Raw genomic sequence first — 18958 nt, forward strand, 5'->3', positions numbered from 1 at the left:
AAAAGGTAAAGCAAATAAGGGGGTGAAGCTGCAGTAGCAGGTTAACCATTTAGAGATTTTTTCCCTTTCAATAGTATTAATTTGCCCATATAGTATAGTTGTGGGTCCTACATTATTTGAAAATGTTTTCCTGTCTTCCTATTTATTGTAGGGACTGACAGAAGCCACTTCTGCAATCATACATAAAACTCCATTAAGCATTCCATGTGGATAAAACATGGCAAAGAAAGAGCATAAGACTCATCACAGTAAGCAACAGGCTGACCAATAAAAGGCTTCTAATAATTCAAAAGAGTTTAGGAGTTCCACATAAACTAAATCTAATAAAACCAACATCAATATCTTTCTAACAACTTCAGAGCTTCTCCTGAGACACCAGATTCAACAAAGTCATTTAACAGACGTGGGCTAATGCAATGACTTATGATGTAGGTTAGGTAAGTTACTAACCAAAACCTAGGATGATTGAATCTGGTTCTAACCTGCACTCCAATCAAAGACGATATATAAACAGTATTTATACTCATTATATTCAAGTATTATAGAAAATAAATGCTACCCGGAAATAAGAGCTCCTCTTTATCATGGAGTTCAGGAACAAAGATGACATTCTTTACATTACAGTGAACAGTACACTATCGGTATCCTAGAAGTAAGATTTAAAAACAGTAATGGACAGATAAAAAGATATGATAAAGCAAATAAAGTAAATACTAACTGTAGAATCCACATGTTCAGTATGAGTGTTCACTGTAAAAATCTTTCAACTTTTCTGTATGCTTGAAAATTTTCATAACAATTAGCATTATACAGGTCTATTGAATTGTAGGGTGCTTTATAATTCAAATTAACTGCAATATTGTCTTTCTCTAATAGCACTAAGTTTGCAAAGTAAACAAATTGAGGAAAAAAAATATGATTCAGTCACTGGAGAATATTAATCTTTCCGTTATTTCTGAGAGCACATATGCACTGATAAATAAGATATCACGATGAAGAGAACTTTTAACATTTTCTCTCATACCCCAAAGCACCCAAAACTTACTGAGAGCATAAAAATCAGAGATAGACCATAGACAGACTAGTAAGTTTCCTCATATTCATAATAACTGGGTCAGAGCATATAATGCAATTCCTTATTCTAAGTTTCTACGACCAACGTTGTCTTTATGCAAACTACTCATGGCAGTATGTGGTGTGCAGTATTATTCAAGTTAGCCCTCAATGTATGAATACTCTAAAGAAAGAAAAAGTTCCAAAGTGGTTGCTGACAGAGCCTAACTCCCCCAGGACATGCCTCAGGAAACCCAGGATTACTACCTATAGGAGCCACCACACTCACCCAATGGGAGCAGGTCCAATCCCATCATCCAACCCAGCAGCTCAAGGCACTCCTTGCACCTCCTCCCTGAGTGTTCGTATAACGTAGAATGATCTCAAGAGCTCAAGGCTAGAAAAGTTTTAAATTACAATGAAATCAGTGACAGTATACAGTAAGTCCCCTACATACAAATGAACAAGTTCCGTTCCAAGAGCATGTGAGTAAGTCACATTTGTTCCTGAGTCCAACAAAGTTAGCCTAGGTACCCAGCTAACACAATCAGCTACATAGTACTGTACTGTAATAGGTTTATAATACTTTTCACACAAATAATACATAAAAAACAAACAAAAAATATAGAAAACATTTTTAATCTTACAGTACAGTTCCTTTAAAAGTACAGTAGTACAGTACAACAGCTGGCATACAGGGGCACATTCCCATCTTTGAAAGTTCCCAACTTGAAGGTTCGTATGTAGGGACTTACTGTACCTGTTCTGAAGTGCATTTGGACTGCTGTTGCTAATGATTCCATAAAGTGCCTTTTTACGATTGAGGGATGTTTTTGATCTAAAATTTGTTTTATTACCCATTTTGTCTTCTTCAGAACTGAGGTCAATAGCCTCTTTTTGTCATCTGCAAAGTGAAGAAAAACATGGAGACCTCAAAGTACAGGAAGTACCCCCAACTTACAAACAGCTTATGTTCCAAAGGTTTATCACTCCTTTGAAAACATGTTTGTACTAATTAACCTATTTATACCATAGTTTCTATGAAAAATTGCATCCCAAGTTTCAACTCTAAATTGCAGCTTTCTGCCCTGCGAAAAGGCATCTGCTGCCCTTTTACAGCTAACTGCAGCCAAAACTCAAGGCTCAGAGAATTCTTCTTCTAGGGGTCCAAGGAGAACCCCCTACAACCTGTACAGGCAGGGAAAAATGCAACTCTTTTATAGGGAGCTTTTCCATTGTCTCTGTGGGAAAAGCTACCACAATTTAACAAGATAATGGTTATGGGAAAAGCACCTGGTTAATATGAAAGTATTAATAGTTAAAACAAAAATAAGTAGAAACTACATTCTGCTCCAGATAAAAAGAAGATAAAATTAGGTGCTGTTAAACTAGTTGGTCAACCAAATGTTTGCCAAGTACAGACAACAAATTCTCAAACTGTGTCCTCATGTCTGATAAAGTCAACTGATAAGGGAGGAAATTACTAAAGTGAAGTGGTGAAGAGATCATTACCAAAAATGCGGCCAAGTTCTAAAAAAGTGCAGTGTATTTTAAAATTCAATAAATACTACTGAACATACCAAACCTTGTAACAACTGGTAAGATTTATAAAATAACTTGAATGACAAACTTAAAAAACAAGTATAACTTTGTGACAATGAGTCACCTTTGGCAGCTAACTAGAGTCTTACGCAATTTAAGTACTAATGTTAAAATTTACAGAAATAACTCACAATCAAACAGAGAAAGTAAACTTTTCACTAAAAAAATTTCAGAATTGAAGCCAGTACAGAGACATGAGAAAAAGGGATCAGGAAAGGCCAGAATAAATTGGTTTGTGGATACACAACCTGAGAGGAACATTTAAACATTATTAAAGGTTCATGTTACTACTACATGTTAAAACAGTAATCCGAGAGACTCCCAAGATAGTATAACACTAGAATGTTTGTAGAATCAAAGTGCTGGTACTATTAGTAGCTTTGAAGGAAAACCACTTTAAAATCCAAATTTTTCAACAGGAATGGATTATAAAAATAAGATGCCTAACTGAGATCTTTGAACGACATGAAAAGAAAAACATAAGTGAGCAAACAAGGGATTTTTTTTTTTTGACTGAAAATTCTCTCATTAAGTCACCTGAATTATACTTAAGACATTAGATTTATACTGGCAAATCTCCATTCACAATAAAGGATAGGGACAATTCCTTTATTATAAAAGGCTATTTACTACTAGTCAGAATTACCTAACATTATGAACATAAACGCTTAACCAGGAATATAATAAAACGTATATATTAAAACTACCAGTAAGCTGAAAACCTACATTAATAGGTCTTTAAGACCGAAGAGGTTTATATACCTTTAGATTAGAGTATATGAATTAAAATTCGAATTGTAGAATGTTATTCGTTCTACTAAAGGATGTTTCTGAAATGTGTTTTACACACAGAAAGACACAAACAAATTTTTGTGTGAGTAAAAAAGGGTTATGCTCTCCAAGCATATTCTTGAAACTAGAGAAGAAATCAACTTTTAATTTTTTGCCATATTGAAAAAAAAAAAACTTATCTGTGAAGCAACCCGATAAGACTTTTCATGATTATAATACTCATTTTAGTAGAAACTCTTTGGCTCACTTGATGCAGATTTCTAATCTTCCTTCAAAATTAGGAAAAATATCCATCATCTCATCATTCAGTTGTGAATTTTTCTGCAATCCTTAATTTAAGCCTCAATGTTAGTACTAAACATTATGCAGCCTTCTGTTTATAAAAATGATACTCTCCAGAAATATTATTCACAATTTTTGTTACCCGTAATGTTTGGTCAACCATGCACTTCTGCTCTTGTAAACTGAAAAAACACAACTTTCTCTTTTTACACGTTCAGCAAAACATTAGCAGTTTTCATTTTCTGGTTTCAATTTCATTTTTATCTAATTTGCTTATGTGTTTCAAAGCTAAGACTAAGAAAACTCTGTCTAGTTCATAAGCATCACAGTAATTTATTTTCTTCTGTGATTCCAAGTAACACAAAAGTTGTTTTTTTAAAAAAATCAAACCTCTAAAATGGAATGGAAACGTTGCAATGGAAGCATGTCACAGCTGTTAACTGTCTACCTAAGTTGGATTCTCCAGAAGTGGACCCCTCTGGTGTTCAACAGATGATGCACTACCAATTTTTCTATCTGTAACAGAACTTCAATTGGTATTTTAATATATGGGTAACTCCCTCCCCCAAATATTTGTTATCCATATATTTAGTAACTCTCAAGAAGATTCTCTCTCTGTACTTCCAATGACAAATACCCTCAAGGTTAGTTGGGCCTAATTATAAGGAAGTAAGATGAACTCAAGGGTGATGGGTCAAGAAGATGAATTAAGTCAGTTTAAAAGGCATAGACTAGGGCTAAAACAAAAAACAAAGAAAACTTAACCCAGGTTGGTCAAGTTGGAAAAAAAAAATTAAAGCACTCTTCCTATCTAAATAATTCACAGACCAGTAAATTAAGTTAGCTAAATTAGCTAGTGCTCTTTATGCGGTAATTTCCTAAAACATTCAGGTCAGTCCCTGATACCATGTGAAACTTCAGTATTACAATCTAGGGCTCCCCATCACTATGGAACTGTTTGTTCTCTAATCCACAAACCTTCCTGCAGAGACCAATAAAGGAACTAATGCAACGCTTTCGGATACTGTGCATAACATACTGAGGGTGACAGTTTGGCTCACAGAGTAATGAGCCTGCTCTAAAAAGTAGCCCAAGATAATTGTGGACCGGTGAGGTGCAGAGTGCACTTAAAGGCTTGAAAAAAAGCCACTCTTGAAAATATCTAATGTTAAGTAAGCGTCCCTAGCTTTCCGATCACTTTTAGGGATCTTATTTCCTTTCCTCCAACACCTCACTCCCTCGCTTTTTCCCTTCCCGTCTGAGAGCCAAGAGAGACACGGTAAAAGCGTGCAACTGCGAGGCTGCGCCGACGAGGCTCCTGCACATCTGGACTCACCTCCAACTGCAACAGGGCACCCCCCTGGGCGAGCCCATCCCAACCAGCCGAAAACGCGCGCGAGAAGCTGAGAGCAGGCGAGAGCCGCGGGCGGGGAGGCGGGTAGTCCGCCGCCCGGCGCGGCGGGTCGGGCTCCGCGGGCCGAGGCGGCTGCGAAGAGAAGCGTTCGCCCTCCTGGGAGTCTGCAGACTCGCCCGACCCGGGTCAAGGTCCCGCTCGGGCCCCGACGCCCCGCCTCGAGCGGCGCAGGGGAAACTTCGCTTGCAGGCGGGGGCGCGCCCGAGCTCGGGACCAGTGGCGGGTCCGGGCAGAGCGCGGGGGGTGGGGGGGTTGGGGGGAGGGAGGCGCCGGTCCCGGGCCCGCGGCGGGGGAGGGGCGGCGGCGGGCACTTACCACGGGTCGAACTCGTGGATGATGCTTTCGAAGCGGATGACGGCGAAGAGGCGCGAGCTGAAGCCGGCGAGCCAGGCCAAGAAGAGGATGGTGAAGGAGAGCAGCGACTGCCAGCCGGCCGGCTGCGACAGCCCCCCGGACAGCCCCGCGGGGGCCGGCTTCGGCGCCGCGCCGCCCGCCGCCTTGTGCGCGCACTGGGCCCCGGGCCCATGGTGGCCGTGCCGGCTGTTCCCCAGGGCCATGAGGCCGCTCCACGGGGATGAGTTGAGGGACGACTTGTGCTTGCTCTCCGGGGCCGAGGGCTCCGCCATGTTGTGCCCCGGCGGCGGGTCTCGCTCCGCTCCGCCGCCGCCTGGTCCGAGGGGTGCTGGGCGGGGACCCGCAGGAGGAGGAGGAGGAGGAGGAAGAAAGAGGAGGAGGAGGGAAGAGAGCCGCGCGCGCCCGCCCTTAGCGCCGCGAGGCCGGGGGACAGGGGGTGGAGGCGGCGGCGGGGAGTCTCCGCCTCAGCAGCGGCCGCGACCGCCGCTCTCTCAACTCGGATGGCCCCTGCGCCCCTCTAGCCATCCGTCTTCCCAGTGCAGTTGCGGCAGCGGCGAAAGCCGACGGGACGAGGGCGCCAGAGAAAGAGCAGGAGCAGACGGAGGCGGCACCACGGCTCGGAGCAGCAATGACATTCCCCCCACAACGCCGCCCACCCCGCCGTGAGGAGCAGGAGGAGGAGTCCCCCGAAGTCGGGGCGGAGCTCAGGCTACCTCTGACTCCGCCCCCGACCCAACAGGAACTGGCCCCTACGCCTGTCACAATGCGACAGGTCCGTTAGGGGGCGGGCCCAGAACCGCGGTGCCGGCCAATGGGGGCGCGAGCTGGGGCGGGGCTTGGCCCAACCGTTCTCCCCTCCCCCTCCCGGCCTCGCGCCCGTTCGCCCGGAGCGGCCTGGCTGCGGGGTTACGGCTTCATTGTCAGTTGAAAGACGCAGTTTCGCGCGCCTGTATTGGCGGCCAGGAGGGGCGCTAGGCGGCTCCGCGCGTTGCTTGGAGCTGAGCCGGGCCAAGGGGGCGGGAGGTGGTCGAGGACAGACGGGCGGCCTCCTTTAGAACCAGTTTAGGGGACGCAGGGGGCGCCGCGCCGACTGGCCTGGCGCTCGCGGGCGCTCCGCGGTCGTGACTTTTAACCCGCTTTGCGCGGAGCGCCCGTCACGTGACCGGGCGCGCAGGCGCGCAGTCCTAGTGCCCCGCGCGTGGGTCTGGCGCGTAGTGATCTGCCGCCTGGGGCTCCCCGCTTCTGGCGCAGCGAATCACCAGCCGGCGGCCGCCCCACGACCAGCCCAGCGAGCTGCGCCTGGCGGCCTGTCTCCCAGGTTCCGGACGAGGGCACGTTTGCCGGCGCTGGGAGCTCATCGGAGCCGGCAAACAAGCCTCTAGCTCGGGAGCGACCCCGTGGGACAAGGGAAGTGCGACTTTCTCCGGCTTTTTTCACTTCTTGTATTTTCCTGATTGCAAAGATGACGTTTGTTCACTGGAAATGTGGGCAAATGTAGGAAATTGTTAACAGTTGCATACATTCCATCAGACGGGTGAAACTTTCTGTGGACTTTAAGCTGTTACCCAATCCTTTCTTCATTAGGTGATAGCGAACTGCAGATCCCTGTACACGAATATTTGCACGTCTAGTTTGTATTTTTACACCTTTCTCCCCCTTTACCCACGCCCCTGCCCCCCAAAAGAAAGTGCTACCCGGTAGACTAAACTCAAAGCAAAATGAGTTTAAATATAAGTGGAGTAATCAACTTTATTTCAATAAAAATTTCTCTCTCTATATATAATATATGGAGACTAGACGTGCTCTGATATAAGCCCCAGGAAAGGCGCGGAGCTTTCAGTATGATCAACACTCCGTAAATACTTGATTAACTTTTCATGTAAATTAACATTTACGTAAAATTGTCCATTTTATTAGGTAAATAACATCTGAACTTAAAAGCGTGTATTCACGTAATATTATAAAGGCACTCAATTATTAAGTCATTAAAAAATTTAGTACAGAAAATGTAAACACATTTAGAAGTTGTGTTTAAATAGTAGGTCTTTTCAAAATGTTAGCTAAATGAATAAGTAGCCTTGGTTAGCGGCTGCTCTTTGAAACAACTGGACCCAGCTACGTACTCAACCTGCTAAGTGATTAACTTTTCTCTCATTTACTTACAAAATTAAATAAATAAATAGTCTCATTAAGGAAAGGATGAAAAGGTTTCCAGAAATAGACTTTCCCACTAATGATTTAATAGCCGACATTTATTGAACATCTAAATTTTAATGAGAATTATGATAGAATATTAACTGAGTCCTGTTGTACCAGAATTCTAGGTGACTTGCTCTATGTCAGAGCCCAAACCTTCTAGGCTAAAATGCCAGCATTTAGAGAACTTGTGCCCGTGTTCCATGAACCAAAGTTCTATCAGCCTAAAATAAATCTTATTTTGTGTTTCTATTTGGATATCTCAATTTTATTGTCTTTTGTGTAGATGCTGCCTATTAAGTTGTATGTTATCTTCTTTTGCTTCCTTTTTGGTTGTTTAATGGCCAGAGCCCTGGTCTGAAAAGTGACAAAGCTTGGTTCTGGTCCCACTTTTTTGCTTACTAGCCATGTAACATTGGACAAGTCACCTGCATGGGTTACCCTTTCTACTCTTCGAGTCAATTGTTAATATCAAATTAGATCGCTTATCTGGAAATATTTTGAAAATTTGTTAAGGTACATATGCAAATCCAGAGTAGTCATGAGGGTAAAAGCAGCAGGGAAAACTCCTGTTATTCTTTTTTTTTTTCCCCATTTAACATCTTTATTGGAGTATAATTGCTTTACAATGGTGTGTTAGTTTCTGCTTTATAACAAAGTGAATCAATTATACATATACATATATCCCCATATCTCTTCCCTCTTGCGTCTCCCTCCCTCCCACCCTCCCTATCCCACCCCTCTAGGTGGTCACAAAGCACGGAGCTGATCTCCTTGTGCTATGCGGCTGCTTCCCACTAGCTCCTATTTTACATTTGGTAGTGTATATATGTCCATGCCACTCTCTCACTTCTTCCCAGCTTACCCTTCCCACTCCTTGCGTCCTCAAGTCCATTCTCTACGTCTGCGTCTTTATTCCTGTCCTGCCCCTAGGTTCTTCAGAACCATTTTTTTCTTTAGATTCCATATATATGTGTTAGCATATGGTATTTGTTTTTCTTTTTCTGACTTACTTCACTCTGTATGACAGACCCTTAAGTCCATCCACCTCACTACACATAACTCAATTTCGTTCCTTTTTATGAATGAGTAATATTCCATTGTATATATGTGCCACATCTTCTTTATCCATTCATCTGTTGATGGACACTTAGGTTGCTTCCATGTCCTGGCTATTGTAAATAGAGCTGCAATGAACATTGTGGTACATGACTCTTTTTAAATTATGGTTTCCTCAGGGTATATGCCCAGTAGTGGGATTGCTGGGTCGTATGGTAGTTCTATTTTTAGTTTTTTAAGGAACCTCCATACTGTTTTCCATAGCGGCTGTATCAATTTACATTCCCACCAACAGGGCAAGAGGGTTCCCTTTTCTCCACACCCTCTCCAGCATTTATTGTTTGTAGATTTTTTGATGCTGGCCATTCTGACCGGTGTGAGGTGATACCTCATTGTAGTTTTGATTTGCATTTCTCTAATGATTAATGATGTTGAGCATTCTTTCACGTGTTTGTTGGCAATCTGTATATCTTCTTCGGAGAAATGTCTATTTAGGTCTTCTGCCCATTTTTGGATTGGGTTGTTTGTATTTTTGATACTGAGCTGCATGAGCTGCTTGTAAATTTTGGAGATTAATCCTTTGTCAGTTGCTTCATTTGCAAATATTTTCTCCTATTCTGAGGGTTGTCTTTTTGTCTTGTTTATGGTTTCCATTGCTGTGCAAAAGCTTTTAAGTTTCATTAGGTCCCATTTGTTTATTTTTGTTTTTATTTCCATTTCTCTAGAAGGTGGGTCAAAAAGGATCTTGCTGTGATGCACATATGGTCACCTTATCTTTGATAAAGGAGGCAAGAATATACAGTGAAGAAAAGACAGCCTCTTCAATAAGTGGTGCTAGGAAAACTGGACAGTTACATGTAAAAGAATGAAATTAGAACACTCCCTAACACCATACACAAAAATAAACTCAAAATGGATTAAAGACCTAAATGTAAGGCCAGACACTATTAAACTCTTAGAGGAAAACATAGGCAGAACACACCATGACATAAATCCTGTTATTCTTGATCTTCACTCACTCACTCACTTGCGGATTCATTCAAGTATTCATTGAGCTCCTCCTTTATGCCAGGCTCTATGTGGATCATGGGATGCAGGAGGGAACATGAGGGATGTGGTTCCAGCCCTAGGGAGGTGGACATTGAACCATCACGTTACTAAGTACCAAAAATGGAATGTGGCAAATACAATGGAAGGGAGATACACAGGGGATTTGATCTTCAGAAGATGAGAACATTACCCTTAGGAAGCAGCACTAGGGGTGAGGACTGGGGGTGAGAATGAATGGACCAGGGGAAGAAGAATGGAAAGAATTATCCAGACAGAGAAGCACATGCAAAGGCCCTGCCGTGGGGCTGGGGAGGCAAGTACAAGGAACCCAGAAAAGGGCCAGTATGGCTGCAACACAGATAGTTGAACAATGTGGGATAGGAGTTGAAGAAATGGCCAGATAGTGTGGATCATGTTAAGAGGTGATTTTGTTTTGTTGTAACTGCAGAGTAATAGGGAACCATGAAGGGCTTTAAGCAGGATGTGGTGTGTGTGATATGGCGTGAGAGATGATCATTGTGCAGTTTGAAAAGGTTACTGGTGTGCAATGTGGGAAGCACATTGGAGAGGGGACCAGTGAGAGATCTCATCAGTCTATGAGGGCCAATATCTGAGATTTCCGAAGTTACTTCCGTGAGGAATGCATTACTGAAGAACTATTAAGGAACCCATAGGCATAAATTGCAACACGGTTCATTCTCAGTTTCCAGCTCACCAACATAGAAAAAATGGTTTCCAGTTTGTGCATGAAGATTGGGTGTACTGTTTTGCTTCTCTGCACTTAACTTCTTGATCCTGCTAGGTGCTTATAATGTCCTCACTGAGTTCAAATCTCCGAGGGGTTAGACAGTCAAACGTAAGTGGTACAGTGTGATGAGTGGAGTGGTGAAATATCAGGAGCAAAGCAGAAATTCACCAGGCAGAGGGATGCGGGGATTCCAAGCAGAAACAAGGAAGTCCTTGGAAGTCATACTCGAAATGCAGTATTAATGAAGGTGCTTTGGAAGATGAGGCTGAAAGGGAGATAAGAACCACATTATCAAGGATTTGTCTGCCTGGTTAAGGAGTTGAGATATTAACCTTTAAGCAGCTGGGAGTCACTGAAGCATTTAGAACAACAATAAAACCATCAGACTTGGTTAATGGAAAAAAATGTTTGACAGCAGCATGAAGAGTATACTGGAAAGGGTGAGAGTAGAAGGGTGGGGTCCAGAGAGGAAGTGCTAGATTGGAGAGGTATCAAGGGAGCAGAATCCAAAAATTGATGGTGGAAGTCAGAGTTAGGATGAGTCTGGGGTGGGAGGTGGTGTCACAGAAATGGGGAGCACAGGACAAGGCACAGGTTCGGAGGGAAGATGATCAGATCAGCTTTGGACATGTCATGCTTTAAGTCTCTTTAGGATATGCAAGAGGAGGTGTCTAACATAGAGGCACATAGATAAAGAGATCTGATGCTCAAGAGGGAAACATTTTTCTGGGGATAAAGGTTGAGGACTTCTTGGCCATGGATGAAATTTTGGTGGAACTTAATTTAGAGAGAATGATAGAAGGGTTGAAGACAGAACCCTAAGGAACTCCCAGATTAAGAAGATCGAGAATGAGCCTATAAGGGAGGCAAGACAGGAGCCAAAGAGATGGAAGAACCAGCAGAGAGGGTGATGTTCCAGCAGCTAAGTGGAGAAAGGGGAAAGAAACGAGGCTAGCAGTGGCACAGAGTGGAGAGAAGTGCAGTGTGACACTGCTGGAAAGTGTGCCGTGTTTGGCAACCAGGAGTTGGCCAGTTCCTTTCGCAAGGCCAGTGTAGGGAAGCAGTAAGGAGCAGAAACCAGATGGCAGCGGGTGAGGGGGGATCGGAAGCAAAGGATGCAGTGACAGGGAGTGTAAACCACCCTTTTTAGAAGTCTGGCTTAGAAAGCACACAGAGGATCAAGTCAGGTCAAGAAAAGACAAAATGACTGATCCTCAGTGCCTGGCATTTCCACTGTGGTCAAGAAAGACCTAAGTGATGATTCCGTGTCTCGGGAGTGGCACAGGTCTTAAAGGAGTTTTCATCCTTCCTAGAGGAACCAAAACAGCATGACACACATTCTTGTACTAAACACACCACAGGAGGGGGTGGCCAGAGCCTGGCATTTAATTGGCAACTATAAATATTTGGTGACTGAGGGACTTCACTCTTACATCATCCCCTTCTGATAAGCATCAGTCGGAGTACCTGTCTGGTGACCCGCAGCCCCAGAGGGGAGAGGGAAGCAGAAAGGGAGAAATGTGGGAGAAAAGTGATGAGGTTGTGAGCTCCTAGCTGGGCTGCCGAGAAGCAGTGTTACGTGGTGGTTTAGAGCACAAGCTCTGGGGACATCCTGCCAAAGATCAAATCCCGGCTCGACTTCTGAGTCACGTGGCCTATGGCAAGTTTCTTCACCCTTCTGTGCCTTGGTCTCCTCATCTCTAAAGCATGGATAAGTACTGCACCTTCCTTTTAGGGTCCTAACGAGGAATAAAGGAAACAATCCAGGAGAACTTGGACCAACACTTAGGCACAAAGGAAGCACGCAATCCATGTTGGTTTTTGACACTGTTACTGGGACTACTTCTATATCTAGAACAATGACAGATGGGCTGTGAGACTTACCTCTGTGGACCTCCTTAAAATAATCCCCCATGACCTGAGCCCATCTCAACACTTCTCTGTTTCTTTAAACTAGGAAGTACCTGCCTCAAATCAACCACCACCTAGGAATGCTGTTTCACTGAAATATCTGCTAGATAAACTAGTGGGAAGCTAAGGTGGCAAGAAAACCTCAGAGGGCAGGTGTGGTAGGCAGCTTCTAGTGATCCTTGATTGCTGGTGTTCACACCCTGTGGATCTCCTCCATCGGGGTGTGGGCTGGATGGAGTGACTTACTTCTAAGCAACAGAATATAGCAAAAGCGATGGGCTGTTGCTTCTGAAATTAGGTTATTAAAAACTAGTCTCTTCTTCTCCTCCCCCTCCTCCTCCCCTCTCCTCATCCTGCCCCCCTTCCTTCCCCTCTCCCCCCTCCCCTTTTCTCCTCCTTCTTTCCCCTCTCAGGAAAGCAAACAATAGTACTGTGAGTAGTCTCCTAAAGGGGCCCCACGTAGCATGGAACTATTGTCTCTGGCCAGCAGCCTGCAAGTACCTGAGGCTGCGAACAGCCACAAGAGTTTGCTTAGCAGCAGATACTTCCACAGCCCAGCCTTGAGATGACTGCACCCCCAGATGACACCTTGACTGCAGCCTAATGAGACACCCTGAGCCAGAAGACTCAGCTAAGCTGCACCCAGATTCCTGGCCCACAGGAACTGTGAGAAAATACATGTTTATTATTTTAAGCCTTGTGTAATTTGTTACACAGCTATGGATAACTAATACAGGGGAATGATAAGGTTATCAGCAATCTTTTGCATAATTTTCCTAAGAATGTACCTAAATAACCTGCAAAGATGAAAAGAAACAACCCTACTGTCACCACTTAATCACCCAAAGAAGATTCTAAGGCACACTCATCCCATAAGATACTTTGGGAGAAAAAAAAAGTTTTCCCGGTCAAAAAACCCAACATGCTTTAATTCCCCCTTGGAAATTTATGATAAACTTTGCCATACTCAATGCTCTGGAAAGTTCTGCAGTAACTCAATTTTACCTCCGCACTGCCCAAGCCTATTTGACCTGTTTCCTCATAACACCTTTTAACAGGCTATGAAACATCCAGTCCTCAGACATAGTTTGGAAAACACTGCATGAGATTAAAGTTGACACTTCAACCTCAGCTCTAGAACTGCAAGCACCTTTCATATGGAAGAGCCCTGGACGGGCAGCTGAGAGTTGCATTCTGGGTCAGGTCTTGCCAGTAAGTCAAGTGACCTTAGGCAGGGTTGCCAGTAAGGCAAGTGACCTTAGGCAGGTCACTGAAGCTGCCCACAGGCACCTGTCAATAACTAGAGCATCAGCATCTTTAACTCACCACAGCCCTGCAGGGTTGGTTTTCATTCTCTTGACTGCTGTCTCACTATCTTAAGATAGCTGCTAAAGCTCCAGACATCACATCAGCATTTGAGGCAGAATGTCAGGGGAACAGGAAGTGTCAATCACGTATGTCTCCCTTTTTTAAGGAAAACAAAAATTTCCCAGAAATTACCTTAACTTACCTTCTCTTAGGTCATTGGCAAGAACACACTACCCCCCCCACCCCCGACCCCTGTGATCACATTGAGTTTCTATCGCCCCAGGGCTCCAGTGTCACTTCTTCAGGCATGTCTGGCTGTGCTGATAGCTCAAACAAAAATCCTGTAATTGGGTTTCAGTGGGTCTGATTGGCCTGACTTGGATCAAGTGTCAATTCCTGACCAAATGCCTTGGCTAAGAGGATGAGAAACACTCACTGATATAAACCAATGAGGTGGCTGTGTTCCAATAAAACTTGATTTATCAAAACAGGTGTCAGGTCAGATTTGGTCTGCAGGTTGTAGTTTGCCAACTCCTGAACTAGAGTATTCCTTATCACTGAAATGAGGCAAATTGGAGAGCTTGATTTATTATTATTATTATTATTATTACTACTACTACTATTACTGAATGCTTTACAGAGGTAATACAGTTATGTGAAGACTCTGCCTCCCTCCCTTTGTCCTGAAGCCAAATTCCTTCCCTTTTCTCCCTATAGGTAATCATTTTTATTATTTCCTTTTGTATCCTTTCAAAATTCGTTATGAAAAGGCAAGCACATATGAACATGTTTTCTTATTTTTCCATTCTTTTTACATGCTCTACACACTTCTCTCTGTCTTATTTTTTCTAAATATTTATCTTCAAGATCTTTCCACATCAGCTCATAGAGAAAATTTTAATTCCTTTTTATGGCTGCCTGATATTCCATAGGATGGATGTATCATATTAATTTAATCAATAACCCATTGGTGGGTGTTTGAGCTGTTTCCAATCTTGTGCTACTACAAACAAAGATACAATGAATAGACTTACAAGGAAGCAATTTTTCCCAAGTGCAAGTGTATGGGTTGGAGAAATTACCATACGTGAAATTTGGTATGAGTATATTTGTAATTTCAATAGATAAATTGTCCTTATATGGGCTTTTATCTATTGCCTTACCACAGTGTGTGAGAGACCCATTTCACAGGGCTCACCAACAATGTACGTTAAGAAATGGTTGGCTTTTTGCCAACAAGTGAGATGCAAACTCATAGTTTTAATTTGCATTTCCCTTATGAGTAAGGCTGAGGGTACTTGATTTTATATTTAAGGCAATCTTTTCACATCCTCAATGAGGCAGAATTGCCATCACTGATTGTGTATCTTTAAGCATACTTATTGGGGTAGTAGCTCCAATATTATGGAAACCATTAACATGTATAATTTTATTTGCTGGTTGCTCAGAAAACGAGGCCATCTACAGTGAATTCATGCAAATCTGTTCCTAAACCACACACCCCCCCCCCAAACTCTTCTACTGTTCAATTTAGCATATCCTCTGGAATATCTGTTCTACATCATGTACTTCATGAAAGTACCTCTGAGGTAATGACGGGATTTTTTATGGTGCATTAAGAAATTCAGATAGAATTTTTCTAAAGAACAAGTAACTGTTTGCAAATGCCTCCCCTGAAAGAAAGAAGGTTGTTTCATTTTGTTTTAATGTCAGGAAGTTTTGTGCCTTCCTGATATTTAGCTGAACTGTCCACCTCTTCCTGAGAGTCTTATAGGAGCAGGTGAGTAAATAGTTTACTTTAGTAAAAAATATTTTCTTTTAATGTATTTCAGGTACAATCACAGTGATCTGATGCAGTGTCATCACCAATCCTTATACACTGGGGATTTTTTTTTTTTACATATTGTAAAATAATCACAGAATCAATAACTGCATTATATTTGTAAGACAATGTATTATATTCTTATATAAAGTAAGTCAGAGTGAAGTTCAAAGAAACTTATAAAACCGCAGGATTGCTTCAGGCCCTATTCTGGTTCCGTGGGGCAGGCTGAGCCTGTGGTTAATTCTTCTTCCTGATGGGAAATTAGAGTGGCCTGTGCCTGTCCCAACACCTAGAGCTAGCCTCTCATGGGTTCCCTCTCTTCCCGTTCATCCTCAGGACAAATTGCAACCTGTACGAAACAGGAGGAAGATGCTGTTATTTCACCCTAGAGGTGTCTGGAAAACAGGAAAAATTGACATAAGGACTTTTTCTTGCTTAACCAGAAAATTTAATATATATTGAGCTTCAGAGTTTATGTATTCATTTTTTTTGAATCTCCCCACTTCTATTGTAAATTGTTCATATCTCAAACATTTAATTTTAAAATTAGGTACAATAAATATTATGCTGAAGAAATGTCTTCCACTTAATAACTACACAAAACAAACTCATTTACCAAGGAATTAGAGATTTTGTTGGTTATTAAATTAGTGACATAATGAAATGGAAGGCACATTAGCTGGAAGTTATAAAATTGAAAACTACATTATAATTTGTATAATAAAAACAAAATTAAAAGGAGCTGAAGGGATATATTAATTGTAAAAATATTCTGAACATCTAAAGCATTATAAATGCATTTACGATTGGGATGTTCATTTCATTTCTGATAACGTGGGTTTCTTAGGCTCTTTCAAGTTTTCAAAGAACAGAGATGTATTTGGGTTCTGGGTAATGGAATTTATTGAAACGATGCACAGAGGAGTAAAAGAGAGACAGGAAGACCTCTCTGCAGATGCACAGCCAGACTGCAGAGAAAACAATAAGTTATTTTGGGATGCACAGCAATTCTAGTGTCTCAACAAAACTCTGCTAGGCCAGTCGTATGACCTGTCATCTTCCTTGCACCATGTCCATATGCTGACGCCACTGTTCTGTCTTGGTTCCCATTGTGACTGCCTTTCCTGTCTTTACCCTCTAACACACTCACTATACTTGTTCTCAAAGACACTTACTCATGCTTCCTTATGGCTCCTATTGCTCTGGGGCTTACTGCCCTCTCTTGAACATCTTTCCTTTTTTATTTTTGAATTTTACTTTATTTATTCTTTTATACAGCAGGTTCTTATAAGTTATCCATTTTATAAATATTAGTGTATAGATGTCAATCCCAATCTCCCACTTTGTCACAGCACCACCACCACCACCCCCGACGCTTTCCCCCCTTGGTGTCCATATGTTTGTTCTCTACATCTGTGTCTCAATTTCTGCCCTGCAAACTGGTTCATCTGTATGATTTTTCTAGGTTCCACATATATGTGTTAACATATGATATTTGTTTTTCTCTTTCTGACTTACTTCACTCTGTATGACAGTCTCTAGATTGATCCACGTCTCTACAAATGACCCAATTTCCTTCCTTTGTATGGCTGAGTAATATTCCACTGTATATATGTACCACTTCTTCTTTATCCATTCGTCTGTCGATGGGCATTTAGGTTGCTTCCATGACCTGGCTGTTGTAAATAGTGCTGCAATGAACATTGGGGTGCATGTGTCTTTTTGAATTATGGTTTTCTCTGGGTATATGCCCAGTAGTGAGATTGCTGGGTCATATGGTAATTCTATTTTTAGTTTTTTAAGGAACCTCCATACTATTCTCCATAGTGGCTGTATCAATGTACATTCCCACCAACAGTGCAAGAGGGTTCCCTTTTCTCCACACCCTCTCCAGCATTTGTTCTTTTCTGATGATGCCCATTCTAACTGTTGTGAGGTGATACCTCATTGAACTTTTGATTTGCATTTCTCTACTAATTAGTGATGTTGAGCAGATTTTCATGTGCTTCTTGGCCATCTGTATGTCTTCTTTGGAGAAATGTCTATTTAGGTCTTCTGCCCATTTTTGGATTGGGTTGTTTGTTTTTTTAATATTGAGCTGTATGAGCTGTTTATATATTTTGGAGATAAATACTTTGTCCATTGATTCGTTTGAAATATTTTCTCCCATTCTGAGGGTGGTCTTTTCGTCTTGTTTGTAGTTTCCTTTGCTTTGCAAAAGCTTTTAAGTTTCATTAGGTCCCATTGGTTTATTTTTGTTTTTATTTCCATTACTCTAGGCGGTGGATCAAAAAAGATCTTGCTGTGATTTATGTCAAACCGTGTTCTTCCTATGTTTTCCTCTAAGAGTTTTATAGTGTCCGGTCTTACATTCAGGTCTCGAATCCATTTTGAGTTTATTTTTGTGTATGGTGTTAGGGAGTGTTCTAATTTCATTCTTTTACATGTAGCTGTCCAGTTTTCCCAGCACCACTTATTGAAGAGGCTGTCTTTTCTCCATTGTATATCCTTGCCTCCTTTGTCATAGACTAGTTGACCATAGGTGTGTGGGTTTATCTCTGGGCTTTCTATCCTGTTCCATTGATCTATATTTCTGTTTTTGTGCCAGTACCATATTGTCTTGATTACTGTAGCTTTGTAGTATACTCTGAAGTCAGGGAGTCTGATTCCTCCTACTCCGTTTCTTTCCCTCAAGACTGCTTTGGCTATTCGGGGTCTTTTGTGTCTCCATACAAATTTTAAGATTTTTTGTACTAGTTCTGTAAAAAATGCCATTGGTAATTTGATAGGGATAGCATTGAATCTGTAGATTGCTTTGGGTAGTATAGTCATTTTCACAATATTGATTCTTCCGATCCAAGAACATGGTATATCTCTCCATCTGTTGGTATCATCTTTACTTTCTTTCATCAGTGTCTTATAGTTTTCTGCATACAGGTCTTTTGTCTCCCTAGCTAGGTTTATTCCTAGGTATTTTATTCATTTTGTTGCAATGGTAAATGGGAGTGTTTCCTTAATTTCTCTTTCAGATTTTTCATCATTAGTGTATAGGAATGCAAGAGAGTTCTGTGCATTAATTTTGTATCCTGCAACTTTACCAAATTCATCGATTAGCTCTAGTAGTTTTCTGGTGGCATCTTTAGGATTGTCTATGTATAGTATCATGTCATCTGCAAACAGTGACAGTTTTACTTCTTCTTTTCCAATTTGTATTCCTTTTATTTCTTTTTCTTCTCTGATTGCTGTGGCTAGGACTTCCAAAACTATGTTGAATAATAGTGGTGAGAGTGGACATCCTTGTCTCGTTCCTGAACTTAGAGGAAATGCTTTCAGTTTTTCACCATTGAGAATGATGTTTGCTGTG

General features: G+C 42.1%; 1 protein-coding gene and 1 long non-coding RNA gene across 2 annotated transcripts in view; one reads left to right on the plus strand and one right to left on the minus strand.

Annotated features, from left to right (window-relative positions):
- The window catches only part of STT3B (STT3 oligosaccharyltransferase complex catalytic subunit B), a 99171-nt gene extending 92978 nt beyond the window's left edge, over positions 1–6193 (minus strand). The window contains exon 1 of the mRNA XM_082348472.1: positions 5459–6193. Within this exon, the coding sequence (XP_082204598.1) occupies positions 5459–5769 (311 nt within the window). The 5' untranslated portion in view covers positions 5770–6193. The remainder of the gene's footprint in view (positions 1–5458) is intronic.
- LOC309608562 overlaps positions 1–18958 on the plus strand; it is a 733071-nt gene that overhangs the window by 520747 nt on the left and 193366 nt on the right. The gene's annotated exons all lie outside the window — the stretch shown is intronic.

Source organism: Balaenoptera borealis (genome assembly GCF_965194805.1).
Source record: "Balaenoptera borealis genome assembly, chromosome: 12".
NCBI lineage: Eukaryota > Metazoa > Chordata > Mammalia > Artiodactyla > Balaenopteridae > Balaenoptera > Balaenoptera borealis.